The sequence below is a fragment of the Drosophila melanogaster genome, chromosome 3R, assembly GCF_000001215.4.
Source record: "Drosophila melanogaster chromosome 3R".
Lineage (NCBI taxonomy): Eukaryota > Metazoa > Arthropoda > Insecta > Diptera > Drosophilidae > Drosophila > Drosophila melanogaster.
Window position 1 is genome coordinate 1119349 of NT_033777.3, and position 25785 is coordinate 1145133.

A 25785-nucleotide genomic window follows, 5' to 3' on the forward strand; every position below is an offset into this window, starting at 1 on the left:
AAGGCATCCGAACGTATTCGGTATGTCCGCTCTTGGTGGAGAATGCAGTTTTCTGAATTGAATTTGGGCCTATTTCTATTTGGTGGAAGCCTTTCCATAGATCTATTGTTGTATAATATTGACACTTTCCTAGTTTACCAAGTATTTTATCTATGTTTGTCATGGGATATCTATCTGGAATTGTTATTTCGTTCAACTTTAAGTCATTTACAACTCTGGACCCGAAGCGTCAGGTTTCTTTGATACTACCCAAGTGGGGCTATTGTATGGTGAATTACCTTCTCTAATTACTCCTTGCATAAGCATTACTTGTACCTGCTTTTCTACTTCTATTTCATGCATATGAGCAAGTTGATATTGCTTTGAATAAATAGGAGAATTGTGGGTTGTGTTTATTACGTTTTTTATTGTATTAGTGCATGTTTAAGGATCTCCTTCTTGGTATAGAAGATTCTCGAATTTATTTAATAATATTTTTAATTTAGAACTTTCCTCTTAATTTAAATGATTTAATCGAAACAATTTAAAATCTATTTTTGTTTATAAAAGTCGGAATTAATTTCTTATCTGATACTGGTAATCTTTGTTTTTGAATGTAAAAAGAAAGATTTTTATTTGGGTCTAAATTAATTAATATAGGTATACTTTATTATAAATAGAAACTGTGGAATTTTTATAATTTATAATGGATTGTCCATCACTAAGTAATTTTCTGCCAATTAATAAATCATAATCTTCTGAGAAATCATATAGATAAATTGTTCAGGACTGTTAAAAATATTGTTACTGGGTATGGTAATAGACTTGTTTAGTATTATGGCACCGTTAGATGTAAGAACTTCGCATTTAGTGTTTTGAATTGAGAGACTAAATAAATTTTCTCTCATCATGTTAATGGTCGATCCTGTGTTAATGAGGCATTTGTATTTATGACCTTTGTGTGTAATTTCTATGTATTGGTGTTTTCCGAGGCTGGTAGCCGATATTTATTTCATTTAGTTCGGATGGCGTCAAAAGTTGATTACTGTCAGCCTGGGTTTGGTATTGATTGTAGTCAAAGAACTCTTGTTCATTAAAGTGTTGATTACAGTTTGGATCAGTTGGTCCATACTCTTGTGCATCTTGTAGTCTAATTTCGTCGATAGACATTCTTGATTGTTCGCTGTCAGCTAGTCTAGGACGTTTAAAAGTTTGTTTAATGTTGAAAATTATTAAAATTAGGTTGTGGGCTTGCCAATTTAGTTGCACCGAATTGATTTGGTCTCATAGGTGGTCTGTTGAATATTTGAATATTCGTCGTTGTTGAGTTTGCATAGTGAGCTTGAAAGTTTGAAGTATTATTTTCAATTTTAGTTTAAATATTTTTAGAAATTTTGCTTCATATAAGCATTTGCGTGTTCTTCATAAATTCCCTCATTTTGTGATATATTAATTAGGGTTCTTAGATCAGGAATTTCATGATGAGCCAAAATACAGAACAAATTAGTTGGTAATTTTCGAATAAGTGTCTTAATAGAGTCCCTAATTGCTTGCAAATAAATGATAAGGTCGGAACTATTACCTTCTAGATGTAGTTTAGATATTAAGACTTTCCGACTTCTTCCGACTTTCAGCTTCCTCGCAGAATGTTCGTAAATTTCCTTTGCATAGTGTCTCTCGGAAATTTTCCGGAAGTTTGTAATTTGGCGTTTGGGGTTTGTATTCATCAATTAACCTTGACCTCAAGGTGTACCAATCCTCAATGTTTGGAAGTCCCAATGATCTTATTACTTGTCCATCTATGTTTGGTTCCACAGCTCCGAGTAGAATGCGTCGTTGTCGCAGATCGTTAGGTGGGTAGAGTTCTAGGATGTAATCCACTCTACTAATGAACGTATAAAGCGCTGAGGGATCTACATTAAAATGTCTTCGCGCTTCACTTAGGTTGTTTTCGTTTCGGATTAAGAGTTGCGGTACGGCTATATTAGGTTATTCTATTTTGTATTTTGTTTTAGTTGAATTTCGATAGAGCTTATTATGTTTTCACGTTTTTGTCTTCTGGAGTTTTTTAATGTTTTGATTTTTGCTGCTGCACTTATAAGTTGATTTAGATGCATTGTTTTTTTTTTATGTTTGCTTATTTCAAAGCTTAATTGAAAAAATGTTTACATTTCTATAATTTAATTTTTTGTAATGTTTCTTTCCCCAGCCGTTGGACTTATGGAATGAATTTAATCTGAGGATTTTCTTTGTTTTCCTTCCACTTTATTAGAAAATCCGAAATGGATTTATAATCCAAGTTAAAGTAACGAAAATCACAAGCGTAATTGTTCACGAGTACCGGATCATAAAAGTTTTTTCATTTTCCACTCGCGGTTCTTTTTTTCGGATACTTTTTTATATCATACCGACGCGCCAGTAAAATATTATATATATATATATAAATCTGCCCCAGTAGATAAACAAATTTCAAACTCCAATCTCAGCAGCATTGCCCTTACCCTTGTTTTTGTCGCCAACACTTAGGCTGCCTTTACCGTCGTTTTTGTCGTCAATAAAGTAAACACAACCTACACTTCGTGATCAAGCCACGATCACCTTATTGTGCTCCAATCAAACTGCATCAGTCAGTAAATTTCAATTACACAACGCTGGGAAATAACTTCAGCATAAAGCTTTTATTCTAAACATAACTAAAAGTTCGCATCAAAAGCTTCTGGCCGAGGTTGATTGGATCAGGATTAAGAATTAGAAGATCAGTCTGAATTGAGTCTGAATCGGGTCGAGATCGAGAACAGCTTCAAATAGAAGATAAGCTAATTTAAAGTGTCTTGTAAAAGTATTAGTGAAAAAGGCTATCACCAAAGAAATAATAAAAAAAAAACTTTTTTTTTTTTAAATATCAAAAGTTCACAAAAAAATCATTAACGATAATAAGTTAAATGTAAAACGGAACTCGCTCCGCCAAGAACACATTTTTAATGCAAAAATTAAAACACCCACATTGATTCTACGACATCTAACTACCGTGACAGTGATCGTGGAAAACCTTAATTGGAAATTAATTAATGCAATAATCCAATTAAGAATTTAATATTTAAAAGGTGTACTGAATACTTAATACAAATTACAAGACACTTTTAACCAGACCCAACAAGAAACAAACCAAAACTAACCCAAAATCTGTAACCAAATATATTGAACAAAAAATCAACACCAAGAAGGAAGGAAGGAATCCCTCGCTACAAATGATAACACAAAATTGAATAAAAAATAATCAGGACTATTAAAGCCCAAGAAAGACCCCAACAGAAGTATTCAGCACAACTAAACGGAAGGAAGACTCCAACGGAAAGTTTCGTAAGCTGAAAATAACATTAGTGCTTACATTTTTTTTTATTAAAATAAGAGCAGATGTAGGGAATACTATAAAGTTGAAAAATTAAACATTACAAAATCAATTAAAGAAAACAATCTGGAAAAGTTAATCAATAGTTTTGAAAATTTAAATTTAACAATGGCAACCGAAGGTTCAGCACCAACCTTTACTGCGGGCGGGATATCCAGCGCCACTAATCTGACAATGGAATTAATTAACCGATTAATAAATGTCCAACTGGGTGAAGTGACCAAAAAAATTGAAGGGATAGAAGGGCAGTTAAACGCTAGCAGAGATGTAGTGGAGGATTATAATATCCAAACAATTAACCAAACTATAAAATGCGAAACTTATTAAGAAGTAGTTAGATCCTTACCAAATTTCACAGGGGAAATAAGGCTGGTGAAATGTAGGCTGAAGAGAAGCGCCAGAAACTGCTATGAGTCTATATAAAATTCAAAGCGAACAATATTTTATCGCCCTAACAATTTTACGTAATAAAATCATGGGTGCAGCACATGATGCTCTAACTAACCATGGTACCGCTTTAAACTTTCAAGCAATTCTTTCCCGATTGGATTTTATTTATAGCGATAAAAGAACAATTCATATTTTCGAATCAGAATTAAGCATCCTTAGACAGGGACGCATGACCATTACAGAATTTTACAATGAAGGAAATAAGAAAATGACATTACTCATAAATAAAATTACTCATTAAATAAAATAATGACATATGGAAAAGACAGTGAAATAACAAACTAAACTAATAAAACAATAAGGAGCAACGCTCTTAGAATTTTTATTTCTGGATTGAACGGTTCAATCTCCGAAACACCCTTTTCCCAAAACCCACCAGACTTTCCAAATGCTCTGGCAAAGTGTCAAGAGCTAGAGTCTAACAACTTTCGAGCCCAATTTGCAAATAGGTATTATGGATTTAGAAATGAAAATAAAAATCAGGACAACAACTTAAGATTCAATCTAGTAGATTCCAGACAGAAAAGTAATATATCAAATAGATTGAATAATAATCAGAATAATAATTGGCCGACAAATGGGAACTTTGGACAAAATAATAATTGGAACCCCCACGAGAACCAATGGAAGTAGATAGTCCGTATGAATATCGCCCGAATAATAACTACAATCGTCAGAGTAATAATTTTTAACAGACAGAATCATAATCATTTTTCGCCAAGACATAATTTTAATCGATAAAAAGTCTATCACCAAATAAATAATAAAAAAACAAAAACTATTTTTTAAATAATTAAATAGTAACAATACTAATTTACATACACTCGTTACGAAACGTAACTGTAACAGGCAGAAGGAAGCGTTTCCGACCATATATATTTTTTTTTTATCGCACGGGTCCCACGGCCACACCTCCCGCCCAACCGACCGAGGGGCGCTGCCGTGTAGAAGATAGACGCGATATAAAAAAGAGAACAGGAACGAGGAAATGAGTATAATGTAAAATAACTATATTAAATATTAGTGTTAGTAGGATCTAATTATGTAATAAAAAAGTTAAAATGTATTGCTTTAAGAAGGGCAGAGAGTCAAGAAAACAGATAATAGGATAAAGTCTATTATAGTCAGAACATAATACTCAGTGTAAGGGTCATGCAACTCAAAGTTAGATCTACAATGATTTAAAATAAGGGGTGTATAGTGAATCTAGTAGAATATACTTGGAACCGAGAAGTTAAGCCGAATAATCAAGTCGGGCCTCTCAACATCACCACCAATAAGCTTACAAATAAAGACTTATCCAAGCATAGTTCTACGGTTAGCTAGGGAAGGTAAATTAATTAAAAGTAGTCTACTAGAATAAGGAGGTAATATACGGTTTGCATCCCAATTTAGGCGCCGCAAGGCAAAAAGTAAGACGTGTTTTTGGACCGATTCAATGCGGTCCGAGTGGACTAAATATTGTGGACTCCAAACAGGTGATCCGTACTCAAGAATCGGATGGACTAACAAATAAGGTTTTAGTCATGTAAGGATCATCCAATTCCTTAGACCATCTTTTTATAATACCAAGCACACCCCTGGCCTTATTGACAATAGTCGAAATATGGTCAGAAAATTTTAGTTTAGGGTCCAGAAGAACACCAAGATCATCAACAACCCGTGTTAAATTGTCCAAAGGGCACCGAATTTGAGTGTATGTTGTGCGTATTGGGTTGACACGACAAAAGGTACTTTACACTTGGAGCTATTTATAACGGCACCATATTTGAAAGCTGTCTAGATCGGATTGTAAGTCCAAATGACGCGAAATGTCCTTGTGCTGGAGGCATAATTTAACATCGTGTGCGTACATAAGTACACGTGAATGTTTTATTACTAAGGGGAGGTCGTTATTAAATAAGGTAAAAAGAAGCGGACTAAGGTGGCTCCCTTAGAGATAGAGAATTTTTAAAGAGGACCTTATGCTTTCTGCCACTCAGAAAGCTTGAAATCCAACAGGGAATCTTAATAGATCAAGTTTCCTTACTAATGTCAGTGTAGATGACATCTGTTTATTGATGTACAAAGGTGCTGCAAATGAGGAGTGATAACATTTTCAAAAAGTTTTTGGATAGCCGACAATTTGGAGATTCCTTTGTAATTGCTTGCATCCAGTTTGCTAACTTTTTTATCGGGGAACCTGGCGAATAGACCGGCTTAACACGCTGAAGATCGTTTATAGTTATATAGCAGTGCGCTTTCGTTTATAGTGGGGCAAAATATTAGATTCGACTTGGATACCGCATAAGAGTATGGCTGTTCGGAATGAGGTAACGTAAGAATATGTTGTTTGAAAAAACTTGGCGAATAGATCGGCTATTGCCTGATTCGATGGTTACCGTAGTGTTTTCAAAAAAAAGCGAAGAAGAGTAAGAAATTGTTTTTCGATTAGTGTCAACGAAATTGTAAAACTGTTTCGGATCCTGTGCGAACTGGTACTTACAACGGCTTAAATAATTCCTGTAGCACTGAGCATTAAGCACGGTAATGTTTAATTTTTATTTTTTAATTTTGTATAAAGTCTGGACTTTACATTTCTTAGGTGTGACCACTCTTTATTAAACCAAGGAGGTTTAGAGATTGACGGATAGTACATCGGAACACAATGATTTAATTGCGGTATAACAAATATTAACCGCATTCGACATTATGTTGCAGGAGTAAAGATCGTTCCAATTAAAGTCAGCTATAAAATTGTTTAGCCGCAGAAAATTTGCCTTGCGGAAACAGTGAATTCGCTTGGTTGACTTCTCTGAATTTACTTTTAATACCGTACCTATGTCTATTGCCACCTCGAAAGTAAGATGATACGGATATTCAGGTTGAGTAAGAGGTGCTACCCTGGACAGAAACACACTTTCAGGACTTGTTCCAAGACATAGATCCAACAGTCGACCAAGAGAGTTTCGAATATAACTAACTTGCGACAACGATAAGTCGAGCAAGCCGTCAATAAAGTCATGTTGTGCTAAAGGAAGAAGGATATTCGATTGTTCTTCTGGAGACCACATTGTGCCAGGTATATTAAAATCACCTAGAACTACCAATTGGTCCCTGTCAGACAGTTTATTCAAGATGGACTGGATAGCGGACAGATGATTCTGATATTCTGGGAATTCAGAAGATGGCGAAATATACCAGCACGTTATATAAACTGATCTGTCGGAAAAAGACAGATTTACACATAAGAATTCCGAGTTACGGGAATCGTCCAAAAGTAACTCCTCCGACGCGAGGGTAGATCTAACCGCAATTAAGACTCCACCTCCCCGTCTGGAGGGACGGTCAAACCTATATATAGTGTACATACCTGGGAAGACTTCGGAGTTAAGTATCTCAGGCTTTAACCAAGTCTCTGTGAACACTATTATATGGGATGCAAAGTCTGTTCTTGATCAGGACCAATAGCCGAGTCGATCTAGCCATTTTTTGTTGTTTATTTTTTTCTATTTTTTATTGAATGAATTATTTATGAAGGGCGTTAGAGTGGGCGTGGCAAAAAGTTTTTTAGCAAATCGATAGAATTTTATTTTATTTACATATAATATATTATTTTTTGAATCTTCCCTTTGTTTTAGTATTAAAAGCATTAAGTATTCAAATCTTAATCTAGCTTAGTTAACTTTCACTTGGTGATAGTGTTTGTGATTAATGCCCTCGTAAGTTTGTTGCTGGGCTGGGAGTTCGTTGCGGTGCAGCCGGCTTTGACTGCATACTAGGATTAGTTTTCTTGCTAGGGGATTTGGATGGGTGGTCAGATTTTCTATGTATTTCATTTTCTTCTCAGTTAGTACTTCGATTACTAATTTGGTTTTTAGGTCTCTGTGTATGTCTTCGTTCCAAACGTACCACGGCGCTCCGATGGTTCTCAGAATTGTTGACTGTCCTCGCTGAATAATGTCTATGTTACATCTGAATGCGTTACACCACAGCTCGGAGCCATAAGTCCAGATAGGATTTAAGTTGGATTATATATGTATAGGAAAGCTTTGAACTCCATGATAGATGGAGAGCGAGCTCATAAATGCGCCGGTGGAGATCCCTTGCTTTATGTTTAAGATGTATTGTCTTGGCTTCTATATGGTTGTCCAGATGAACACCAATTGGCAGGATGTAAATTAACTTTTTGCGGTATAAATTATTTAAAAAATATTTTTTTATTTTTTAATATTTTTATTGGTGTTAAACTTTTCAACTTATCACTTTATTACAAGACACTTATTGTTATCTATTTATACATTTATAAACCGTTATTTTAATCCTCCCGAATCAGACTGATCTTTAGATTCTGAATCCTAATCCAATCAACCTCGGCCAGAAGCTTTTGTTTGACACTTTCTGAACTTTTGATAAAAGCTTTATTCTGAAATTATTCCACTGCATTGTGAAATTCAATTATGCTGATCGATGCAGTTTTTGATTGAAGCGCAATAAGTTGGCCGTGGTTTGGTCTCCAAGCGGAAGCTGTGTTTACGTTAAGTTTGGGTTATTTACTTTAGCGGGTAGCTAAGCGCTGGCAAAGGCAATGACAAAAACAAAGACAAAGGAAATGCCGACGAGATTGAGAATTGAAATTTGTTTATAAACTGTGGAAGGGTGCTATGTTTATGGTTTGGATAACTCTCCCCCTTCTAAAATGACGCGTCCCGCTTCATTATTAATTTCGTTTAAACGCTCATTTAATTCTGTTAAAAATTCTACTTCATTATTTGGTTTTTCTAGTTCTGGCCGTTTTTGTTTGGTTACAATATATAATTTCTGATTTGATATTAAATTAGTAATGAAGTACAAAATGATTAAATAAGTAATATAAATGAAATTTAAATTTTCCAATTGTAAATTTCAATAAATGGGTTTAAAATATTAATGTTGTCAAGAGAAAGTTCTGAATTGTTGGATTTTATATATTCTGATATTTCCAGGTTTTTAAAATGGTTGGTAGTAATGTACTCAAGTATTTTGTTTTCTGAGTTGGTGTATGAAATATTATTTATTGTAGTTGTGCTGTTAAATGTTATTAAATATGACCCGTTTAAATGAGAATCGTTCACAATATTATTTCCATTTATTAGAATGGCACCGTCTTGAATGATATCTATATTCCTATTTTTTTCTAGAATTTTAGTGCAAATTGATTTTTCTCCATTTAGTAAACGGGTAAAACAAGTCTTATCTTTACTTATAATACAATAGTTGTTAAAAAGTTCGTTCTTAAAATTAGATATTTCATAAAAGGTATTTTCGCATTTTGCGACCTGATACCTGATTACTTATTAGTAATTTTCCATCATTATGTGAAATGGATCTGGCATAGTAAATTTCGCATCTGTTTGTTATAACGGGGTATTTTATATAAATAATTAAGAGTTCTTTATGCAATACAATTTTGAATATGGAGATGTCCATTAGGTCTGCAATAATTACAGGTTGTTGTTCGTGATCTAATATTTCTTTAATGTCTTCATTATTTAAAATTTGTGTGTTGAATAAATCAATTTTGGCTAGTGTGATAGTATCAATAAGGCTTTGTAAGTCAAATGTTAATAAACGTAAACGATGTTTTCGTAACGGCAATTCTTGATCAATAAAAATGTTTTTAAAGTGATCGGAAAGTGATTTTATCTCCTTAAACAATTTGGAATTAATAATAAATTGTTGGTTATTGTTTTCAATTAAATCATTTATTTTATTCTGTATTTTAATGAAATCATCGTGATCCGGAGTTCCTAACTCATTTATTCCCCTTTTTGATCTAGTTGGTATCAATTGTGACAGAATTATTTCCAGTATCTGTATTTCATAAGTAATTTCCCATTTTGTCCGAATATTTGTATCCTTTCTAACATATCCTGATTCTAGATTGATTATTTCTTTATAAAAACTTATGTTAGTTACGTGGAATAAGTCGGCTTATGATTCATAGGTAAGGACATCCTTTTTGTCCTTGAACAGGAAGAATTCGTGATTGGAGTAATCAATTATTTCTGAAGTGGTTTTCATTACGAATGGTATTAGAAGTAATAAGAAATGCATTTTCTGTAATTTAGTAAAATAAAAAAATATGGTATTAGTTAAAACTTAATGTTGTCTTTGTCTGTTTCTATTATTGATTATAACTTTGTTAGGTAAGTTTTCCTTAACAACCTGTTTTTTGTATCTAGTTTTTAGCTTATTTCTTTCTCCGTGTTTCTTTTCATAAACAACTTGACCTACATGGTATTCTTTTTCTTTGCGACCTTCATTATGTGTTACTAACATATTTTCTTGTGTGTTCTTTAGAATTCTTGAAATATTTTCGTGATTAATTTTATTATAAAGAATATCAAAAGGTTTTTGGTTTGTTGTTGAATGGATGCTCTGATTGAATTCTTTTGCGGCTCTAATAATTATTTCAGAATAGTCAGTAAGATTAAATTCTTCCTTTATACAACGAGCTAATTCTGTTAATGTTGAATGTGCCCTTTCTACTTGTCCGTTCGAGGTACTGTGTCTGGGGTCTGCGAAATGTAGAGTTAAACCACATCTTTGTGCAAAGGATTTAAATTGGACAGAGGTAAAGCTCGGTTCATTATCAGTCATAATTACTTTGGCGTGGGGAAATTGTTGGAGTAATTCTATTACTTTATTCTCGATGTTTAGTTTGTTTTGTATTTCTTTTACAACCAGGAATTTTGAATACGCGTCAGTACAAGTTAAGAAAATAAGACTTTGCGCGTAATAAATGTCGATGTGTAAATTTTCTCCTTCTTAAGTTGGAATAGGGGCTTCCCCAATAGGAATTTTAATAGGATGCCTGTTGTATTTATTTTCGTTGCAAATTGTACAATTTTTTATGTATTCTTTTAATTTGATAAATAAATTTGGCCAATAATATAATCTATTGATTTGTTTGTAATTTTCATCTAAACCTCTATGAGCTCGACTATGTGTCTCTTCTATTATAATAGCTTTATCTTCATTATTTTCCACGTCTTGTAGAAATATTTTAGTATAAAGAAATTTGTTGGTAAAGTTATTTGTTAATGGTAATTGAATATGATAAAGATGATAAAGTGCAATGAATTCCTACCGTTATGTTTGGTTTTAGATACTCCCTTAGTATTTCTATTAAGTTTTCTGGCGTGTACATATTCAAATATATGTCGTGTCTTATCAAAAACGTTCAATGACTCATGTATTGTATACCTCCCCTTTGTTAATAACAGTTGTTGTTGAAACTGATTTAACGGTTTTCGGGTCTCTTGTATTACATTTTCAAAACTACTTTCGGCAGAATGCTGAGTATTTTGATCTGAGTTTGATTGTTCTAAATCGCTGTTAGTAATATTATTTATTTTTATTCGAGATAATGCGTCAGCTACGACATTAGTTTTTCCGGGCTTATATATTATTTTCGGGGTGAAACTTTCTATGAAAGAGTACCATCTTTTCATTTCTACGTTCGGGTTTTTATCTGAGATTGTGAAAGATAAAGATTGGGGTGGTCTGTTTGTATTTCGATACCAACTACACCATATAAGTAATTCCTGAGATTTTTAAGAGCCCAAACTATTGCCAACAATTCTTTTTTATTTGTGGCATAAAGTTGTTCGGTTTTATTTAAAGTTTTGGATATGAAAGTAATTGGTTTATTATCCTGTTATAAAACTAATCCGATAGCTACATCTGATGCGTCTGTTGTTAAAATAAATTTTTTGTTATAATCTGGATGAACTAATTCCACTTGTGCTATTAAATTATCTTTAAGTTCGTTAAAAGCTTTAACAGCTGGGTCATCTAACTGTATTGTAATTTTTGTAGACATTCTCCTAGAAATTTTTCCATTATCTCCTCCTAAATATTTGGTTAGAGGTTTGGCAATTTTTGCATAATTTCGGACAAATTTACGGTAATAGCCGGTGAGGCCTAGAAAGCTTCAAAGCTCTCTAATGTTTTGTGGAATCGGATACTTCATAATTGTGGAAATTTTTTCAGAATCTGTTGTAATTACATTGTGAGAAACAATATAACCAAGAAATGCTGTCTCTAATTTAAAGAATTTAAATTTTTCTAGAGAAATTTTCATATGTGCTTTTTGTAAAATATTAATTATTTGAATTAAATCAGTGTAATGTTGTTATCATCCATATAAACGCATATAAACAAGTTTTTCCGACTTATGTCAATATGTCATCAATTGCTCTTTGAAATATTCTAGGGGCGTTTGTTAACCCAAGTGGCATACGTACGAATTCGAATTTTTCATTATTTATAGAGAAAGCGGTTTTTTCAATATCCGAATTTTTCATTAAAATTTGGTGGAATCCTGATTCCAGATCAATTGTTGAGAAATATTTTGACTTCCCTAAGTTAGATAATATTACATACGGATCTTGCATAGGGTATCTGCGAGGTATTGTGCTTTCGTTTAATTTTTTATAGTCAATAACTAGTCGATGTTTTGGAGACCCATCTTCGTTTTGACCTTTTTTGGACACTACTAAGACTGGTGAATTGTAAGGGCTTCTACTTGGTCTTATAATTTCTTCTTTTAGCATTCTATCGATTTCATTATTAACGAAATCTGAGACCGACATAGCATAAGGATATTGTTTGCTATAAAGTGCCCTGTCATTGTCAGTATTTATTTCTCCTCGAATATCGGTACGAAAAGGAATTTGCATATTTATTTTAGAATGCTCCTTTTCAATTTTATTCATAACTTTATTTTCAAGATCTTTTATTTGATTTGAAGTTATATTTAGGTTATGAATTATTTCTTTGTCGGACAACTCAACGACGGCACGCTCAGGATTTGTGGATCCTAAACTATTTGATTTAAAAATGACGGAATTATCATCGTCGGCTTGTTCAGGATTTTTCGATCCCAAACTGATATATTGTTTATTAGCGGATAAATCTACGCTGGCGTGCTCAGGATTTTCAGATCCCGAACTATATAAACTGCCTTCAGCAATAACCGTTTCGGTTTTAAATACCCTTTGCTCATCAAAGTATTTTTTGATAATATATTCCTTCAATGGAAGAATATTTTTTTCCTCAATTAAACATAAATCATTTTTTTCCTCGTCAAAATATTCGAGTTTCTCTTTATTTCCCTTATACTCCATGATTCCTTTCTCGATATCTAATTTAGCTCCAATCTTTCTTAAAAGATTGAATCCAACTAATAGATCAGATTCTAGACCCTCAATTTCATAAAATAAATGTTGTTCCCCAAATATATTTATCAAATGATAATATTTTATGATTGAATATCCATGAACAGTAGATACTCTTTTGTGTATTGATAATTCTCTTTTATCCTTTTTTATATAGCACGCGGTGGCTCCTGTATCTATTAATATTTTAAGTGGTCTTTTAGTTTTTCTGTCTACCCTTGTTATATGAGGCATTCCTCTGTAGGGTGCTGATCTAAAAAATGGCCTTCGTTGATATTATTTACTCTCATAGTTTTTTGAGCTGGCTGGTGGACTGTTCCCGTTGATTCCCGTTTAATCGGGGATCCGAAACACACCGGACTGATTTACCTGTCGTGCGTTTGTGATGGGTTTTTGCGCTGGGTATTGGTTATAATTATTTCCTTGGAAATTATTGTTAAAATTGTGTCGGTTGTTATTATAATTCCACTAGCTGTTATTATTCCTAGGACGGTTATAATTTTTATACGGACGATTTTGAACTCTTATGGAGTTGTCTACTTCCATAGGTTCTGGTGGTGGCTGAACTTTGGAATTATTATTAAAATTCCAATTGTTATTCGTTCTCAAGTTCTCGTTTTGCGGCCAATTATTTTTTATTCTATTTGGTGTAATATTATTCTGTCTAGAGGCAAATCTAAGGTTGTTTCCCTGATTTTTATTTTCATTCCTAAATCCATTATACCTATTTCCAAATTGAGCTCTAAAGTTGTTGGACTCTAAATCCTGACACTTTGCCAAAGCATTTGGCAAGTTTTGGTGGGTTAAGAGAGAGTGTTTCTGAGATTGAACCGTTTTATCCAGAAATGAAAACTCTAAGAGCATTGCTTCTAATTGTTTCCTTGGTTATAACGCTGTCCTTTCCATAAGTCATTATAGTTTTATTTATGAATAATGTCGTTTTCTTGTTTACTTCGTTGTAAAATTCTGTAATGGTCATGCGTCCCTGTCTAAGGATGCTTAATTCTGATTCGAGAATTAATTGGTCTTTTATCGCTATAAATAAAATCCAATCTTGAAAGAATTGCTTGAAAGTTTAAAACGGTACCATGGTTGGTTAGAGCATCGTGTGCTGCTCCCATGATTTTATTACGTAGAATTGTTAAGGCGATAAAATATTGTTCACTTTCGATTTTATATAGACTCATTGCGGTTTTTGCCGCTTCTCTCCAGCCTACATATTGTGTTATTTCACCTGTGAACTTAGGTAAGGATTTAATTACCTCTAATGTAGTTTCGCATTTTATGGTTCGGTCAATTGTTTGGATCCTGTAGTCTTCAACTTCATTTTTGTTAACGGTTAGCTGCCCCTCTATCCCTTCAATTTTTCTGGTTACTTCACTCAACTGCACATTTATTAATCGATTTATTAATTCCATTGTCAGATTGCTGGCGCTGAATATCCCGCCCGCAGAAAGGGTTGGTACTGAACCTCCGGTTGCCATTGTTAAATTTAAATTTTCAAACTATTTATCAAACCTTCCAGATTGTTTTAAAATTTATATTGTAATGTTTAATTTTAAAGCTTGTAGTACTCTCGGTATATTGATCTTAATTTTTTAGATTCTTTTTAAAGACTTAGTGTTATTTTTTATCTGTTCACGATACATTCCGTGGGAGTTCTTCCTTCAATGTAGTTGTCCTGATTATCTTCTTTTGGGGTCTTCCTTCAATAGGTTTGTCTTAATTATTTTGGAGTCTTCCTTCAATCGGGTCGTCTTAATTATTATTTATTGGGGTCTTCCTTCAATTTTGTATCTAGCTGTGGCGGGGGGTTGCCTTCAGCTCTTCCTTCCTTCTTGGTGTTGATTTTTACGTTTGTTTTTGTTTTAATTGTGTTTGTAGTTGAGTTCTGATTTTTTATTATTGTGTTCTCGTAATTAGTGTTAAGTATTCAGTCCACCTTTTATATTAAATTCTTAATTGGATTATTGCATTTATTGATTTCCAATTAAGTTTATTCACGATCACTGTCACAGTAGTTAGGTGTCGTTGGATTGTTGTGGATGTTTTAATTTTTCCACTAAAAATATGAGTTTGGCGGCGCGAGTTCCGTTTTGTAATTAACTTATTTTCGTTAATATTTATTTAGAACTTTTAAGTACGCAGCCCCACGTTGGGCGCCAATTAACTTTTTGCGGTATAAATTATTTAAAAAAATAATTTTTTATTTTTTAATATTTTTATTGGTGTTAAACTTTTCAACTTATCACTTTATTACAAGACACTTATTGTTATCTATTTATACATTTATAAACCGTTATTTTAATCCTCCCGAATCAGACTGATCTTTAGATTCTGAATCCTAATCCAATCAACCTCGGCCAGAAGCTTTCTTTGACACTTTCTGAACTTTTGATAAAAGCTTTATTCTGAAATTATTCCACTGCATTGTGAAATTCAATTATGCTGATCGATGCAGTTTTTGATTGAAGCGCAATAAGTTGGCCGTGGTTTGGTCTCCAAGCGGAAGCTGTGTTTACGTTAAGTTTGGGTTATTTACTTTAGCGGGTAGCTAAGCGCTGGCAAAGGCAATGACAAAAACAAAGACAAAGGAAATGCCGACGAAATTGAGAATTGAAATTTGTTTATAAACTGTGGAAGGGTGCTATGTTTATGGGTTGGATAACTTGTATACGTTATTCAGGACCAGTGTTTTTTTAATTAGTTTTTTTTTGACATTTAAAAACAAAATGAAATAGAATAACATTATGGAGGGCAAATCCAGAACCCCCGCGGTATGGCCGTGAGGCATTGCATCGCGAGGACGTTCAAGATTCGTGGACGCTCCTGGTTCTCTTAGCTCTCCCTGCAGCATGAGATATCGCTAAATCTGATAGTGGGGTAACTCGACTACGGCATTCATTTTGTGGCTGACCGTCCTAGGGCTCTTTTTTTCGCACGGGTCCCACGGCTAAAGTTATAGATTGGTGAGGTTGATATATGAAATCCCTTTATCCAATCGACAAACGCACTTGTCGTCGTTTTGAAGATGATCTGAAGACGTTTTTGTTTGATACCAAATGGGAACATTTTAATGAGATTCACCGCAACTCTGACACCACGAAACTGTACTGCTGTCCTCATGCAGAAAGCCGACAACACATGTTGCAGATCCGATTTAGAAATCTCTTTAGCTTTTGCAGACGAGCTAAAGAAATGCTTTCAGTTATTTGACTTTGCGAGTCGCGAAGATGTAAAATAAACACTGATTCCCCTAAATGCCCCTTCTCTAAATGCAATAACGATCCAGCATGTAAGGCCAGAAGAAGTTTGCCTTCACATTCAATAGCAACATGATAGGAAAGCGACATGCTCGACCGTATTGAATGTAGAACTGCCAAGGCATTGCATAAAAGTCATTGTTCTCCTATTTAATTCAATGCGATGTATCCCTCACTTCCTCTCTCATTAGAACAGTGATGTGATATCAATAACTTCCCAACAAGGAAAACCAGAGAACCTTGTCGAGACATATCGACCGATAACCGCATTATCTAAAATATTCGAGAGAATATTTTTTAGGAAATTATGAAAGGAGTATGCAGGATGTCATTCCCGCCCACCAATTTGGTTTTACGTACCATCAAATTATTGCCAGAGCAAGCGCATCGAGTTGCACATCTTGAATGCTTTTGACACATCTTGAATACCTTTCTGATGTTTTCCTTGAAGTTATGGAAGCTTTTGACCATTATGGCTTACTTCATAAGATGAAATCACTACTACTACACTACTGGCCCATTTCCCCTTCTGGAATCTTACTTAATTTATCGAAGCGTTATGGTCGTGATGAGAGGGGAAAGGTCAAACATTAAAAGTGTTTGTGCCTTCTTCAGGGAAGTGTACTGGAACCCGTTTTATATACTTTGTTCACTTCAGATCTACCTTGTCTTAATGTACCGGGCACGCTTTGGCAAAATACGAAGCGTCAAGAATCACATAGAAATTTCCGTACTCGTAAAGTGGCCAAATAGAGGAAACCTTTCTATAAATGAAAAAAAGTCGCAGCACTGTAACTTCTCAATGAGAGGATTGGATTCATGACGTAACTATCCCACAATCTTCTTAAGTGCAATACGTGGCTTTGATCCTTTGATCCTTAACAAGAGACTCACCTGGAAACAGCACATAACGAAAATACAATAGCAGGAAAATGTGCTGAGCTTAGGAAGCTCAGCTCAGCTGACCGTAACAACACTATTATGAAAAAAAAAAACGTAATAGCTAATAAACGTATGCAGCTAAAACCTTTTGCTCCCACTATTCAATAACCACACTCGTCTACTCTGAGTATTTTTGTAACTGATTTCAATTTGGTAACTTATATTCAACTCATAGAAGCGAACATTTTCTAGAAGCGCGGAGACAACGCCACCCAGACATTGAAAGTTGTACGCTAAAATGCACAAACTGTAACCGATTTCGTTAAAAATCCTCAAACACGCTCAAAGCCGCGAATGAAAATAACAATAAAAATGCAATATAAACCAAATCAAGCCATGGAAGCAAACTTACGCTACCTAACTTCAGCACTAAACTATCTCAATGTTAATTATGGGGATATTTACACCCGCCGCAAACGTAAATCATACAGTTAAATTTATTCGCAGGGTTAGCCATTTCTGTGCACAAATCAATCTCCCACAATCAACACAAAATTAACTGTTCATTTACCCTAACCATAAATGAACAAAAAGTTTACATATCCTTACTTACTGGGAAGTCCCTATTCTCTAGCCCTACTCAACTAACAACACCTTCACATATATAGATCTTGTTCTAGCCTCTGCTGAAATAGTCCCGGAAATGCCTTTGCATTCTTATTTTCCTTTTCTCTATCACTCCCACTTCCGTCATAGTAGCCAAATCCTCACCTAACCTTAAAAAAGCTGACAGGGAACTTTCGCCCAACCCAGCAACAGTAACGTTTACAAAGAAGCTTCTCTTATTATAAATAAATTTACTTCAAGCCACTGCAAATATGTCTATATATAAAAAAAATTATCTCCTTAAGCAGTGATGTTCCCTGGTGGAAAATGGTTAAGAGCATTTAGAGCTTTAAAGACGGCAACCGATTCTAAAATTAACCCCCAAAATAAAATATAAACAAGAGAGAATGCTAAAGTCGAGCTATTTCGATATATTCAGCTAGTGTACAAATTTGTCAAAAATCTGGGCGTGCAAGTCGATGGAAATTTACAAGACTAATTAAATTATGAAAAAATATCGAAAAGTCAAAAATGTGGGCGTAGCATATTTGGTCGGCTTTAAGGCGAGTGGGAGTGTCAAAAACTATTTTTTGGAAATCTATAGAAAGTTAGAGGACTAACAAAATTGTGAAAAAATATCCACACATTTTTCAAAAGTGGGGGCGTGTCAATTTTGTGCGGTTTGTGGGCGTTAGAGAAGGCGTGGCAACATGGGTCAACAAAGTTGCGCTACGTCTTTCTCTCTAAAATCGTTTGCTGAATCTCAGCCTTCTAGCCTTTATAGTTCCTGAGATCTTGGGTATAATATATTCTTTGAAAAGTATGTAACTGGCAGAAGGAAGCGTTTAAGACCATAACGTATATATATTCTTGATCATGATCAATAGCAGAGTCGATCCGGCCATTTCCGTCTCTCCGTATGAACGTCGATATATCAGGAATTATAAAAGCTAAAAGGCAAAGACGCAGCGCAAGTTTGTTGACTCACGTTGCCACGCCCACCTAAACGCCCACAAACCGCTCAAAACTGCCAACAATTTTTCATAATTTTATTGGTCGTGTACATTTCTATCGATGTGCCAAAAAACTTTTTGCAACGCCCACTCTAACGCCCTAAAGCTGCCAAGCCGGTCACAGGAGATATTGCCTAGATGCACACAGATGTCATTGCTTTAGCAGAATCCAATTGCGTATTAATGTCAAGATACATATCAATCAAAGAGAAGCTATCACATCTATGATTTTGAGAAACTTAAATCAGTAGGAATCGTTTTTTTTATGAAAACGACTTAAAGTTTTGATGGAATACTACTACTAATATCGTGCACCACTCGCTATAGACAATCATGATAATGCAATTTTAAATCTTTAGCCTAAAATAGAGTCGAAACCAAGCAAAATATATGTTCCTGTATATTTTTAGCTTTATAAATGATTACATTTTGCATTTCCATGGCGAACACATATCTAATGTGCGTTATGTGGTGATATTCCCTAAGATTAATATTATTTCTCTCGATCTATTTAAGTGTTTTACCAAAAATAATTATACATTTAATACATTTCTTAATAAATACATTTATTTTTAGGCTTTAGAAAATCGACATGCTTTGGCAAAAGCATTGTACTCAAAAATGTTTACATGGCTGGTTTCGAAAATAAATAACTGTACAAATCCAGGACAAGATGACGCTAAATTTCTTGGAGTTCTCGATATATTTGGATTTGAAAATTTTTCTCATAACTCATTTGAGCAACTATGCATTAACTATACCAACGAAAAGCTTCATAAATTTTTTAACCATTATGTTTTCGCCTTAGAGCAATCAATCGTAAGTACAAATGTTTATATATCTTAACCAAGTAATACGATAAAATACAAATTTTAAGCTTAATAGTTGTTGCTGAGAAAGAACCCGGAGCTAAACTCCTACAAACTAAAGTCGTTAAGTCCATTGAAAAGTTATGAGCAAGTAATGACACCACTACTATTTAGACCTTGATGCTTGCTAAGGAGTGTGAGAAGGATTTTTCAATTATTTTTTGTCATGCCGAATGAAATTGGGATGTAATCGAAATATTTTATCTTCCTTACGGTGAATGCAATAGTCGAGTTTCCCGACTTTCAGATAACTTAGTTAGTGAGTAGTCAGTACCAATGTGAAATGTAAATATACAATGTCAATTAAAAAATTGTTCAGAAGTGTGGGCATGACAGTTTTAGGCGTGGCCAAAGTGGTTTTGGTACACCGGTAAAAATTGGAAAAATAAACAATAAAACGAAGAAAAATCAAAACATTTTCCAAAAGCGTAAGTGTAAAGTTTTGGCAGCGAAGACGGTTGGAATGCAATAAGAGTCAAGGACGGTAAGTTCGAACGCTAATTGATGGACATTGGTCCCCGGCAAAGCGGAGAGCCGTGAACTAACGGTAACGCGCAGAGAAGTCAGTGAAAAGCGAACTGTGAAAGTGTCGGGCAGTGAAAAACGCGTAGGACACAGAAGAAAGGACGAGCAATACAAGTGAGATCAATCCTTGGAGTGGAGAAAGAAGGACCAGGGACAGTGGAGTCAGTGGTCGGCAAAGGTGGTCCCAGGCCGAGCGTTGCCTTAACCCGTGGACGATAACATCCTAAACCTATTCGATCCGGAACGTGTTCCGTTGTCAAGGACACACAGGACACAGAGGGCAAGGCGTCGCAGCAGACGGCCATCATCGGAAGAATCCACTGTAAAATACTCGAATAAAGCTACTTAAGTCTTAAGCTCTTTCTTTTCCTTGGTCGGGCAATCACACAAATCATATATTTGGTCGGACGAACACACAAACTCTCTGAACTAGTTATTGCAACTCGTAGCGAGCAGAACAATAAAAAACAGTTCGTTACATCTAGCAGCCAACTGTGATTGTCCTGGTCAAAGGAACAGAGAGGGAAGTCGTGGCTGTACAGCTCAATGAAGGATAATTTTCTAGCCATAGCAAGCGCCCATGTGATCAAGCTAGAGGGTTTGGTCAAGGAAATGCGGAATACGCTGTCTGAGTTTATCGACCAGACTACAGACGAGCCCGGAACAGTCGCAATTTTAGAGGCATTATTCAAGGAGTACGGAGGGAGACATGCCGTAGAGGTCAGCCTCGACTTCACTAGCATGGCGGAGGCCAGCGGAAGCAGGTCCAAAAGGCAACAGTTCGGTCAGGAACGTCGGTATGTCAGTCGCGAATGAAAGGAGAGGCGGAAAGCTACCCATGACCGTATTACGTAGGATTACGCAATGGTGGCAAAGCAGGTGCGGGAATAAAGCTTTCGTTACGACGGAAACAAGAAACCGTTGTAATTCCAAAAAAAATGTGAACGAGACATCAACCAGGTCCCAAGAGCGATGCCTTCTGAAGGGGAGGGCCTTGAAGTGGTTTATTGCCAACAACAGGTTCTGGAAGACGTGGCCGAGCTTCCATACAGAGCTTCTAGAAATTCTTTCTGCCCAGAGGATCATGACAAAGCCGGCGGACCAGGTCAGGCAGAGGAAGCAGAAGATGTCGCAGAAGGAGGCGCTGGCGAGGATGAAGGAGAACAGCACCCCAGCCTTTCGCCTGTTCATACGCCCGTACCAGCGCCTTCACTTGGATGCCCTGCCTGTCGAGAGCTGGACAACCAAAGGGAACGTTTCGATCTAGAGCGGACACATAAGCCCGCCACCAGCAAGATTTCCCAAGGGAAACACAAAACTCGGTGTGCAGGAGGTGCCAAGAGGACACCACAGGCCCGTCGAGGAACAGCAACAAGAGGAGAGAGCCGGATCCGGTTTGGCGTGGTTTTGTGCTAGGCCCGGCACAAGCCTGCCATAAATATGGTGGTTAGGGCCACTTAAAACAGAACGAGCACTGCAAGCGAAGATCGATTCTCGTAGCAGGAAAGACAAGTAGCTGCCGTGGTTAGTAGGGACAGTGGAGTGGAAGGCAAAGGTGGATACGCTCTTCCGCCATAAAGGAGGAAATGTGGAAGACGCTGTTTGAGTTCGTCGACCAGACCACAGACGAGCCCGAAACAGTCGCAATATTGGAGGCACTAGAGAGGTAGTACAGAAGGAGGCCGACCGATTGACCGAGAGGTCAAAGTCATCGGCGTTGAAGGTCTGGTGAGGCGCCTCGACATGGAAGAGGAAGCAGGTCAGAAAGGCTGGAATTCGAACAGGACCGTCGGGAAGGCAGTCGCAAAAGATGGGAGAGACGGGAATCTAGCCGTGACCAGTGGGCGACTACAAGGGCAGCACCGCAGGATTACGCAAATTTGGCGAAGCAGGAGGACACCACAGGCCCATCCGGAACCAGACGATCAATTTCTGCTGGTCCTGCGTGAGAATCGGTTTGAGAACCGCGGAGTGCTGCCCAAGATCGGGAAACGCCACGCGACTCCAGCCTCAGAGGAGCCACCAAAATTAATGGGCGAACTGAAGGCGGAAGAAAGGCAACTGTCCGCCACAGTGCTGACAGACGACGCAACATAATCGACGCTCTAGTACTACGTTGGGTTTTCGAGTAAGCGTGACGATACCGGCTGGCTCTGCGGGGCTAAGCAGGCCACGCGAGAAACTGTCAAAAGCAATCGTAAAGAGGGCCGCGGACTTCTCGGAGGAGGATATTGACGAATTTCTAAGGTCGGAGTTAGCCGATTCAGGAAGAACACGGTTCGAATAGATTTGGTGGATTTAAATCACAACACTTGTATTCATGTATTATTTAATATTATTTAGGAAGAGATTGGTGAAGGCATGGTCCCGCTCCTATCGAAGTATCTTTTGTAAGCCTAAATCGAGGAGCAGCGATGCCGGCATAACCTGCAGTGGCGCTTATATCTATTATTCGAATTGTCGCCGAGCGACGGCGCTGGAGTGGGAGGAGTGCTATATGCACACATGGTATGCGGTCAGCGGAGTTATGTTTTCTTGGTCTTTAAGTGGATACTCTTATTACGCTCGCACTTGGACCGGACTCTTTATACAACGTGTTTGTAAGTTGTAAATAAAAGCAAAGACACTAGAATAACAAGATGCGTAACGGCCATACATTGGTGCTTGCTTGTGTGATTAAAAACAAGAGACGAGAACGCGTATATGTGTGCGTGTTGTGCTTCGAGACGAAATCAATCCGGGACGAAATCAATTCTGATCGAAGAAACGAATTTACATATTTGGGGAGTTTTGACAGTTTCGTAGCAATATGATGACATTGCACGCTGTTTAAAAATATCAAATTGGAATATAAAAAAATCTGAATATGAAAAACAACTGAATCTAATGTGCATTTTAAATAATAAAATTGGATCATTTACATACATCACATTACTAAATAATTAAAGCAAATACAAAGGAAATTATTATAACTACTGTAATTTAAAACATAAATTTTCCAAAAAGAAGACTTAAGAAGAAATAAATATTTCATAAAAATAATACGTAGTAGAAAAAAAAATTATATAATAAAGAAAAATATGTAAACTGCTTATTGCGAAAGTCATATCTTGAGGCACGAAGTGCGGACAAGCACTCAACAATCATTGCCCTTATAATTTTTCACACGTCGCAAGCTGATACTCTAATGACAAATATTTTAATATAAAGACATTTTTGAAATTTATTTTGTGATATGATTCGGCTATTACTATTTCTAAGCTACATTTAAATAATAATAATGTTAAGGCAATGCAAAACAAGAATTTTTCGCATGGTGGCAATTGATCAAAAATAATATAGATTTAAAGCCTAAGTTATTTTAAATTGTTTTAACTATTTATTTATATATTTTTTCTTTTGTTTATTTTTTTTTTGTCTTATCTGTATTTTTGTTTATTTATTACTTAACAAATTAAAAGGAAGGAAAAGGCATTATAAACCTTTTTGCTTTTTTTTTGTATGTATGCGATTATTTATTTATTATTTGTTTTTTGTATCATGCATAAAATATTTTTAGACTAGCCTTGTGGACTTGTGGTGGTTTTTTTTTTACCTGATATAATTATAATATTTCTGTCCTCCACACTTTCTATCTTAAAATGTCCCGTATATTTAGCAACTAATTTATGACTTACTTCATTTCTTAATAGGACTTTATCACCTAATGCTATTTCCATATTTTTTGTTTTCAAATCATAGATTTTCTTATTTGAAATTTTATGACCTTCAAGCACTTTCCTTGTTCTTTTATATGCTTATTCTAATCTGAATAAATTGTTAGTTCTACCAAATACTAATTCGTATGGACAATAGTTGTGTGCCATATAATAGATCGTGTTAAAGCACTATACAAAGTATTAAAGCCAAATGTCAGTTTAAATTCATTAAAAGTTATATGGCTTCTTTCAACTACTCCAACTGTGGTGATGATGTTGCAGTTCTGTTCCGATGTCCTTAATGAAAGTATTCATTGGACCGTACTTCAGGATAAATTCAAATATTGCTTTGTTTAGGATGTTGGTTGCCATACCAACTAAGTATTTTGTCAGGTCACATATGAGAGTGCCTGCGTATTCATTACCATTGTGAGGAGTCTTAGAAGTTAGTGAAGAGAAAGCGGTGGAAATGTCGGGCAACAAGAGGCACGCAGTACACAGAAGGACGAGCAGTGCAAGTGGAGATTGACCCTTGGAGTGCAGGAACAAGCCCTGGCGTGTTTAAAAGGGTCTTTGGAGTCAGTGGTCGGCAAAGGTGGGCCGAGCGTTGCCTCAACCCCTGGACGATACATCCTGCCCCAGTATTTCCTCCTTATATTGGATCACCATGAAGTGTATAGTGTATAGTTTTTTCCTTTTCTATTTTGGTCAACGGTTTGAGTAGCGCTACTCTTAATACGTTTAATTTTTATTGCCCAAACTTTTGAAAGTATCTATTGAAATATTTTCTAAGATATTTTCCACGGTGCCATTTTAACTTGGTTAATTTTGTGTATACCTACTTTTAAGGCCTTTGGAAAATGGAAATCTCGATTTAGATGAGTTAATCGAGATTTCCATTAGTGTACAATCACCGATTTGATAACTTGCAATGTTTTCTTTGTTTGAAAAAACACATAATATTTTTCACAAGCAAGGTAACTAACTTTCTTACTTCGTCGTTTTTAATGACTGTAAATACGTTGGTCCTTGAACTTTTATTGATTGCTGGTTTTGCGGTCTATATTTCTTGACTCGTCTGTAGATATCCGTGATAATGCGTCTGCTACATGGTTAGCTTTCCCCTTAAGGTATTCTATCGTAAATTCATATTCTTCCAAGACCTATCGCATTCGATTGAGTTTTGAGCTTGGATTTCTCTTTGTTAATAGTTATGTTAAAGGTCTGTGATCACTTTGAACTAAAAAATGCCTACCATATAAATATGGTCTGAAATTATTTATTGCCCACGAATTGCTGCTAGTTCTTGCTCTGTTGTTGACTTGTAAAGGTTCTTGAAGCGTATGCCAAGGTAGCTGTTGACCGTTATGGGCTTGCGATAGTACCGCTCCACGTGCATGCTTACTGGCATATTTGGTTATGCAAAATTCCTAGCTGAAATCTGGGTACTGAAGAAGTGTATAAATCTCCTATAATAATTAAAAATGCAACGAATCGTCTAGCTTCGTCTGCATTTGCTGGTTTGGGCTAGCTTTTGATTACATCGTATTTAGAATCATCAGGAAGTATACCTCTATCAGTACCCTCGTGCCCTTAATATTTAACTTCTTTCATAAGGAATGTAGTTTTAGGTTATGCTGTCTGCATGCTGCCTGATTTTGACCACTGCACACTGGGCCAGATTCCCCTTTTCCCTTTCGCATTAAGTCAAAAAATTTTGTAAATTCTATTTTGAACTTAACTATATATTATCAAAGAGCATACATAAGGGACACGAAAACGACATTTATAAACATTTAAGTTGCAACACTGCATTTTTTATGCGATATCAAATTCATATGTTTGATCAGCTGTTTGTTCAAGCAAAATTGGCGCCAAGCTTTTACTC

At 35.7% G+C, this 25785-nt stretch overlaps 1 protein-coding gene across 1 annotated transcript in view; it reads left to right on the forward strand.

The window, feature by feature from the left end:
* Positions 1-25785, forward strand: part of Myo81F (Myosin 81F) — a 1965857-nt gene that overhangs the window by 552273 nt on the left and 1387799 nt on the right. Inside the window, exon 7 of the mRNA NM_001316563.1 lies at positions 19382-19624. Coding sequence (NP_001303492.1) covers positions 19382-19624 — 243 coding nt within the window. The remainder of the gene's footprint in view (positions 1-19381; positions 19625-25785) is intronic.